This window comes from Egretta garzetta, unplaced genomic scaffold (assembly GCF_000687185.1).
Source record: "Egretta garzetta isolate BGI_Z169 unplaced genomic scaffold, ASM68718v1 scaffold912, whole genome shotgun sequence".
NCBI classification, from domain to species: Eukaryota; Metazoa; Chordata; class Aves; order Pelecaniformes; family Ardeidae; genus Egretta; species Egretta garzetta.
This window is the reverse complement of record NW_009258882.1, coordinates 226,622-236,009: the sequence shown is the minus strand read 5'-3', so window position 1 is coordinate 236,009 and position 9,388 is coordinate 226,622. Positions and strand designations below refer to the sequence as shown.

Here is a 9,388-nt window from a genome sequence, read left to right as displayed (position 1 = left end):
CCCGCCTGGCCGGCTGAAGCGGGGAGCGATAGAGAGGCTTGGTGGCACCTGGCATCCAGCCCAGGTCAAACCACCACAAAGACACGTGTGTTGACATCCTCCATTTGCTTCGATGGCACAGGAATTAGGGGGGAAAAAACAGGTTAAAGCCGTGGCAGCATTCCTCTCGCTCTCCACACGCTGAGTAGCACCACAGTGGCTGCTCTTCCCTGGGTGCAGAGGCTGCTCCTCTGCCAACAAAGCCACCGGGTGGGAAGCAATCGGAAAAAGCTCCAGTTACCAGAACGGAAGAGGAACCTGCAAGCAACAGCTTTTAACCTCCTCAAAAAGCTCTGCAAACAGGCAGGGATAAGCAGGGCACCGGCGCCCGTGCATGGAGAGACCCTGGCTTGGCTGAGCACACCAAGTCCAACACTTAACCAGGCAAAGTCTAAAGAAGATCTTAGGCTCAACAGCGGGTTCCCAAATGAGCAGAAGCAGCAGAAACGCCACATCTTTCCTGCTCCGCTTCTTGGGAAGGACGAAAAGCAGGCAAAGCGGTTTCCTTCACACCTTTTGCTTTTTTGGAAGACAGGCTTGCAGAAAACGAGGTCAAATCAAACAACTCCCCCCAGAATTCGTAGCTTTTATACCTCTGAAGGTCAGCTCCTTTGGAGCAAACCAAACTTTTAGCTTGTGTGCGAGCGTTGAGCACCCAGAAATCTTCTCAGGGCCAGGTCTCCTCCCCCCCTCATATTCTAAATTGCATAAAGCCAAAACCATGTCAAGATGTTGTAACTACATAATCCTCATCAGAATCACAAGATCGTATTTGCATCTGGCTTGTGGATCAAAGGATTGTTTTTATATAAACAAATTTAAAGGCAGCATTCGCTAAACCGATAATCTCAAGCAAATGGACAGTGCCAATCTAAAAAAACCCCTAATCCCCAGGAGCGACTTGGCGCAGCGCACGTGGGAGCGGAACCACAACGGAGCGCGTTCCCACCATCGGACCTGCAGCCTCCTCCGCCGTAGGCACGGGGTACCAGAGGGCAAAAAGGAAAAAGAGCTCTCGGCAGGCCAGGGTGGGGTGGACGGCTCATGGACGAGGGTCATTTTGCAGGTTGTATCATCCTAGCACACCTTTGGGGGTGCAGAGGTGGTTGAACGCAACTTTGCAGGGAGCTCAGACAAAAAAAAACGAGCAGGAACAAAAATGCTGAAAACCAGAATGCCACACAGCCCAAACCAGCTGGTAACTCTTGAACAAGTAGCTTAAGCTGTATCCATTCACACAGAATCCCAGACTGGCCGGGGCTGGCAGGGCCCCCCGGAGCTCACCCAGCCCACCCCCCTGCCCAAGCAGGCTCACCCAGAGCAGGGGGCACAGGACAGCGCCCAGGCGGGGGTTGAAGATCTCCAGAGAAGGAGACTCCACAGCCCCCCTGGGCAGCCTGGGCCAGGGCTCGGGCACCCTCACAGTCAACAAGTTCTTCCTCCCGTTCAACTGGAACCTCTTGTGCTTCAGTTTGTGCCCATGGCCCCTTGTCCTGGCGCTGGGCACCTCTGAGAAGAGTCTGGCTCCGTCCTGGTGACCCCCACCCTTGAGATATTGTGATGAGATCCCCTCTCAGCCTTCTCTTCTCCAGGCTGAACAAGGCCAGCTCCCTCAGCCTTTCCTCCTAGGGGAGATGCTCCAGTCCCCCCATCATCCTTGTTGCTCTCCTCTGAACTTTCTGTCTCAAAACGGCTTCTGAACGGCAGTCATGCTCATCACCTCCCAGAATCACAAAAAAAGAAGAAAAAGGCGTGGAGTGTTGCTTGCTCTCTGGCACTCCAGTATCACTGTCGTGGTTTAACCCCCAGTTGGCAACCACACAGCCGCTCGCTCACCCTCGGTGGGATGGGGGAAGTAAAACCCATAGTTTGAGATAAAAACAGTTCAACAGGACAGAAAGGGCAGAGAAAATAATAATGATAATAATGATGATAAAAGAATACACAGAACAAGTGATGCACAATGCGATTGCTCGCCACCCGCTGACCGATACCCAGCCCATCCCCGAGCAGCAATCACTGCCCCCCAGCCAACCCTCCCAGTTTCTATACTGGGCATGACATCATATGATCCGGAATAGCCCTTGGGCCAGTTGAGGTCGGCTGTCCCAGCTCCATGTGCCCCTGGCAGAGCAGGGGAAGCTGAAAAGTCCTTGACCGGTGTAAGCCCTGCTCAGCACCAACTGACCCATCCGTGTGTTACCACCAATCTTCTCATCCTAAATCCAAACCACAAAATGCCAGCGACTGGGAAGAAAATGAACTCTACCCCAGCCGAAACCAGGACAGTGACAAAGGCTTGGTTTGGATTCTCAGCCTTCTCTCTCTAAGCGTGAGACTTAAGGAGAGTGCGAATTCAAAGGGAAGCCAATGCTTGCTTGGGTCTGTGTTTGGGGGACGGCCCGGCTTTCAGAAGCACGCGCGTGCCAGCCGACGGTGCTAACAGGAGCACAGCCGCAAGGTAGGTCTGGTGCCCAAGAGCAGGACAAGGAGCCACAGCCATTTCCACCCAGGTCCCTCTGCCCCCATCACACCTTCACACCGCTGCTTCCAAAAGAGGAATCTGAAGCGTGAAGGTTGGCTGATCACTGGCTGCCCATGGCAGGACTGATCCAAAGATGAGTAGGTGTCAGAGAAGCCCAAGGGAAGGTCACTAACTCAGCACCAGTATTACCTGGATGGAGCTAAATCAGCATAAGGCAACTGAGCTAGAAAAAAATGTATTGGGTTTTTTTTTTTTTTTGCTTTGTAAACTCTAACAACGAGATTTAATTTCACCGCTTTATTTCATAAAGCACAGAAAAAGTTTCAAGACCACTTTGGCTTACCAAGACAGTGCTTGGGGCACTCCCTCCTCCTTAAGAGAACAGAGGTGTCTCACGTAGTTAAGCAACTCAGCCCAAGGTCTGGGCAGCTTTATAATTTAATCAATGTTTTAAACAAAAACCACAAAAACCCCCACCCTCCCACCGAGATAGGCTCCCCACAGACGGCTGGTACCAGGCCCTACGGCGAAACGAACCTGCAGCTCCTGCAGCCGGGCCGTGCGATGCCGGGAAAGCAGCCGAAATCCGGGGCAGAGCACGCAACGCACGCGGCTTCAGAGCGCACCTCCGGCAGCGCCGGGGGGGGTCTCGGCTGTGTTTAATGTTTGGTTAGCAAGCGCCCGACAGAAACCCGCTGCAAGGAACATGGGTGGATTAAAGACCTTGTGCGCTCCGACCACGCTCCAGGCCCGCGGATGCACGGAAAGGCAACGCCGGGATTTGTACCACCCTGAGGTCTGGACAGTGTCGGGGCTGGAATGGGGATGGAGACACTTCCAGAGGGAGAAGGTGTTCAATATATAGTATGAAATAAAAAATGCAAGTCTCTTAACACCGTTCGCTGCCTTGGTTAAATCCCCCTGAAACGCTGGGCTACACGGAACATCCTCCATCCTCAACTTCACGCATGACCAAGTGTTTAAAGGCAAAAGCACAGCCTGCTGCCTGCTGCAAGGAAGCCGCTTGCTCCTGGCGTGGGAAGGGAGAGAGAAGGGAAGGGAAGGGCTGTGCTTTGGCCTTGGGCTTCAGGCTCCGGAGCTGCGCTTTGCTTCCAGACTGGGGAGGCCGGCCGACTCCACGGCGTCGGTCCAGCGGTGTCACGCAGCGCCAGCAGAGCCATCTTGTGGCGACGCAGGGGCCTGAAGAAAGCCCCAAAGCCCCTGCCAATAGCAAATGAAAAGAACTTTATCACACACGCCACACTCAGTATTTGCTTCCCTATTAAAAAAAAAAAAAAGAACGTATACAAAGATTCACCCCCAAGTTTGGAACAGAGCGAGTGCAAGAACGCAGAGCGTGCATTTACTGAGTAGGCGGCCACGAGGAGCTACGCCACGGACCTGGCTTTGGACGCAGTTCCTCAGCAACAGCACAACCAAACGTTTCTGAAACGCCATTGGTCCTCGCTTATAGAATCACAGAATCACTTTGGTTGGAAAAGCCCTTTAAGATCATTGGGTCCAACCTTTAACCCAACCCTGCCATCCCACCACTAAACCCTGGCCCTCAGCACCTCATCCATCCTTCTTTTAAATCCCTCCAGGGATGGGGACTCGACCACCTCCCTGGGCAGCCCCTTCCAGAGCCTGACAGCCCTTTCGGGGAAGAAGTTTTTCCTAATGTCTAGCCTAAACCTGCCCTGGCGCAGCTTTAAACCATTCCCCCTCGTCCTGTTGTCTTGAGCAAAAACATTTCGCAGGAGCGCCGCAGCCCGTTCTAAGCTTCCAAAGCACGGTGTTTGCCCTTCGGCTGGAACTTGCTCCCACCCAAACACCTCTTCCTTCGTGCTTTAGGGTGCGTGTCCCTTGCACCCCAACGAAAATGCCCACTACAGCCTCGTGACTTTAACTGGAAGCTCCACAGCATCCTCTAAATTCCTCGGAACCGATAAGGAAAGCGAGCTGCGCCCAGCGTAGCACGCACCCGAAGCCATCCTTCAGCGTTACGTAAAGCCCACGGTGTCCTAAGAGGATTACCCCGGAATTTGCCAAATTATGATCTCCAGCCAGGTGCTAGAAAGAGTAAACCCCTTTCCGCTTAAGCGATGCCTTTCCAGCGATATTTTAAGGTAGTTAACTGTTCTTAGGGCTTTATTCGCAGACAAATTTGTAGGTGGCCACAAAACTGCTCGTCACATCTCTCCTTCCCCACCTCTCTGTACTCACGTGGCTCACCCAGGTCCACGATGGGGCCCCCCCATCCGATCCTTAAACTTGTCTCATCTGGCTCCTGGCTTTAGGAAAGAAGTGAAAGGAAAATGTTGAGCAGCAAGAGGATAGCCAGAGCCTGGCGGGACGTATGACTAAACCTCTTCTGACTGGGGAAAGGCAATCTCAGCAGCAGAGACAGTGCTGTCTGAACACATTCGTGCCTTTTAACATAAATAAATTAACAAGCAGGGGCTGAAAAGCCTGATCCATGAAAGCTGCCCTTCTCCCTCGGGAAAACAAAGTTCTCTGCAGTCATATTTGGAGCCGGGGATGTAGAACCCTTGCTGCCTTTCGCACAGCAGTCCCGTCCCTTCCCCTCCACATTACACTCCAAGCCCCGCACAAGAACAAAACCCAACACCCCCGTCAGGACCCTGCAATATCTCGCCCGGGCTCATTTACTCGATAGCCTCAATAAAGCAAGTGCATTAAAAGCTTTACTATAATTTTTTTTTAAGCAGTTCTAAACATTGGCAAAATCTCACAGGAGAAAATATCGCCTCATGGGAAAAACCGATGAAGCAAATCAAGACATAACAGGACCAAATCCGAGGGCTGGCCCGTAGTAACCAGTGCTGTTTGAAACGGCGGAGCCTGGTAGCCCGTCGCCTCCTGGTCCGAGGCGGGAACACTGGAAACATCTTACGCACCCGAGGCAAGCAAGCTCTCCACTCTCTTCAGGGAGGGTCTTGTTTTCGTCTTGCCAAAGATTTAGATACTGCTCGTAACGGTCCGCCAGCTATCCCAAAAAAGGGAAAAAAAGCAAATCTCCAAACCAAGAACAAGAAACGGAATCCCCCCCCCTTGCCATGTAGGAGGGAAACAAGCTCTGCGGAAGCCAACAACTGGTTGTGCAGCCAGGGGAGGCACCGGGGAGCCGGGGGGAGGAAGAGCCAGGAGGTGCAGGTGAGGAGCCTGGCCCAAAGGGAGCCCGCGTTGGCACCCCGCTATCTCGGCCTCGGTTCTGCATGCAGGAACTGGCAGCTTTCTCACGAGGCGAGTTTTAATCACTATGTAAACCCCAAATGCCTCGTTACACTGGCTTCAGGAACCCAAAGTTATTTGAAATGGTGAGTTATGAGGGTAGCGCTGGAGGGATACAGGTCTGGGGAGGACCCAGCTCAAGGAGCTTTTATTTTAAAGCAATATTATATAATGAGAGATATATATATAAAAAACACATATAATTATATAATGATTATATATATATAATGATAACATATATAATATATATAATTATATAATGATAACATGAGCAATTCTGGTGCAGAATCTGTAACTTCTAGAACCAAGCATAATTTTAAAACATCCTTAAACCGTGTTACCAAGCCCTCGTGTTCCTCTGTTACTCCTGGTTCCGCAGTGCTAAAAATATAAACCACTTGCCACGAGAGGTACTGTAACCAAATAAAATAAAACACATATGAATGGACCAGAGCTTTGTAACCCCTTTGCCCATGTCCATCCTTCTGTTCCCACGTAATGAGCTATGTCAGCATGGAGAATTCAAAGTTACATTTACTGTATCACAGGGCACCTGATACGCTTCTGAACTCTGCAAATAAGTGCCCTAAACAGAGCAGAAATCCCCACTAATTCCCCATTCTGTTGTCCTGGAGCTCCTGTGATCATGACGGCTCTTCTGCACACCCCGCTCTCATCAGCACTGATGAGCATCAAGATTGAAGGCAAAAAAAGAAAAAAAAAAAAACAAAACAAAACCTTTCTCCTGAAAGCAATCACCAGGTTACCTGCCTAGGAGCAAAGGTTTTCTTCTTTTACATAGCATAGATCAAGGCCAAATAAATAAGAAAATAATCAAGGTGACCAGCCCCACTCGGCTGGGGGGGGGGGACACCACCCAGGCAAAGACACGAAGAATTTCGATGTTTGCTGAGAAAGAAACCCAAGGGATGACCCCCACATCTCACTGTTTGCCTTTTTACTCAGCTAGGGAAGCAAGAATCTGTTCAAACCTTTCCACGTAGGCTCTGATAAAGCTACTAACACCAATAAACATCAGCTGGGCTAGGAAATGTCCATAACCAGCAGAGACAGCACCACACTGCACTGTATAGGCACAGAGCCAGGGCACGCGTGCAGCAAGAATTCAAAGCAAGCAAGCTCTGGGATCAGCGGAGGAGCAAAGCTTTGGGTATTAAACCCTCGAGTCTGAAGCTCACCAACAGCTTATGAAGACGGCGACCCGCGGCCCTCGCCAGCAGCACCAAGTCATCGACCTCCACACCCTGCGCTTGCCGTTACCCGGAGTGGCGGTTACCAAATCCTGCACAGTTCCACTATTTTGAGACAGAAAGCAGTCACACGCTTTGGACGGTGCTTGCTCCGAGAAGCCCAAGGCAGCCCACAAAATATTCACATAAATAACAGCCTAGTGGGGATCGCTTGCTTTACGGGCTGAAGAACCGAACAGAAGGCAGAGCAGAAAAGCAAGAAACCTCTGCTTCTAAAATAAGTTGTTCAGACTAAACCCAGCAACATCCCGAAGCCCTGTTTTGGCAGGCCTAGCAATCACAGAATCGTAGAATCATTAAGGTTGGAAAAGACCTCCAAGATCATCAAGTCCAACCGTCAACCCAACACCCCCATGCCTACTAAACCATGTCCCAAAGTGCCATGTCTACACATTTTTTTAACAACTCCAGGGATGGGGACTCCACCACCTCTCTGGGCAGCCTGTTCCAATGCCTGATAACCCTTTCAGTGAAGAAATTTTTCCTAAATTCCAATCACAACCTCCCCTGAGGCAACCTGAGGCCATTTCTTCTCATCCTATTCCTAGTTACTTGGGAGCAGAGCCCGACCCCCCCGGCTCCCCCCTCCTCTCAGGCAGTTGTAGGCAGCGATGAGGGCTCCCCTCAGCCTCCTCTGCTCCAGGCTGAACCCCCCCAGCTCCCCCAGCCGCTCCCCAGCAGCCTGGGGCTCCAGACCCCTCCCCAGACCCGCTCGCCCTCTCTGGGCCGGCCCCCTTGGCCACCTGGGCACCCTGCTGGCTCCTATCCAGCCGCCTGGCGACCAACACCCCCAGGTCCTTTTCTGCCAAGCAGCTCTCCAGCCACAATAGTAGGATAAGCAAAAGCGTTCTCTAACGCTTAAGTGATTCAGCTTTGCGGTCCTGGGCTTCAGACACTTACGTTCCACCTGAATACCGTCCGCATGGGCTTTGCTTTTGGGTTCCTGGCTCCCGGCTTTTGCATCATCGTCGTCCAGCAGGGGAACATAGTCTGTTTTATCTACTGTTTCCCCAACCACGTCATCAAACTTCTCAGCTTCCAGAGTGGCAATGAAGTCCCTTTTCACTTCTTCCTCAATCTCGGGAGGTGGCTCTGTCAGAGCATCCGCCAGGCTGAGGTTGTGATCCAAGTCAGCCATGCTTTAGCACCTTCGCAACCTGAAGAGCGATGTGGGGAAGAAAAAGAAAACAGCATTTTAATAAGAGACCTTTTAAGTTCACTCAGAGTTCGATGTTGGCAACTGCGTGCCCTCCTGCGCCATCACACAAGAGGAAACGCTCGCATTAGCACGTGGAAATTCCCAAATGTTCACAAAACCCCCACACCAGTGCAGAAACGAAGAGCTAGATCACCTAAGCCAGGCTTTAACACAGGGACATTGCGTTGCATGTGATGTTTTATCAGAACCTTAGAAAAAAAGAAAACCCCCAGTACCCAGCCAGCATAACCCCAACCTTCCATTGGTTTCTGCCTTGCCCCGGATCTGCAAGTTAATCACATATCCTCAGCAGAGAGACAAATGACGCAAGGGAATTTAGGTCTTGGGTTGGACTCCACCCAGCCTCCCCTATGGAGATTAGGGTTTTGCATAATCTCTGATGTATACATCAGCGATGCTTTCCATCCCCCTGATAGGGTCCTGTGGCTTGTTTCTGTCCTCAGCGAACCCTGCTAATACCGACAAACCCACTCTAGCCCTGGGATTCGGGCTGGAAGGTGAAGTTTTAATAATGCTTCCATGAAAAAACACAGCGACGTCCGCAGGTACACGTTATACATAAAGCAATAAATTGGGAACAACATAGAAGGAATCACCATTTCCCTTGCCCTCCCTGTTTGTATTCTCAGCATTCAGTTTAACTTCTGGCCCTGAACAGAAAATGGACCCAGACTCCTCCGTTTCACAGCTAAAGCTTTCAGCCTGGCCTAACAAATCCAGCGTAGTTTATGGGTGTATTTTTTCACGTCTCATCCTTTTGACGTTGTTATTATTAGGAACAACAGCCGACAGATACTGAAGGGACTTTATAGGAGCAAACCCCACCGCTTCCGATTGACCAAAGGGGCGTTTCCTTCCGAGCCGCGCCACTGTTCTGGATGCCCGACACCATCGAAACGGCGCAGACACCAAAAGCTCCCATCGTGCGCGTCAGCCATTTGCAGGAATTGCCTGGTAGGAGCTCTTCAAAACCCGAAGCGTAAGGGGCCATTAGTGCCTAAGTGGGCACACTTACAGCTCCTGCTACGGTAACCTCGGCCTCCTTTAATTTTGGCCCAGGTTGGGAAGCACAAAGCAATTTCACAGGATCCCAGCCTGGCCGGGGCTGGAAGGGCCCTC

At 51.3% G+C, this 9,388-nt stretch overlaps 1 protein-coding gene across 1 annotated transcript in view; it reads right to left on the bottom strand.

The window, feature by feature from the left end:
- LOC104121810 (microtubule-associated protein 4) overlaps positions 1-9,388 on the bottom strand; it is a 163,549-nt gene that overhangs the window by 122,941 nt on the left and 31,220 nt on the right. Inside the window, exon 2 of the mRNA XM_035889476.1 lies at positions 7,951-8,207. Coding sequence (XP_035745369.1) covers positions 7,951-8,188 — 238 coding nt within the window. The 5' untranslated portion in view covers positions 8,189-8,207. The remainder of the gene's footprint in view (positions 1-7,950; positions 8,208-9,388) is intronic.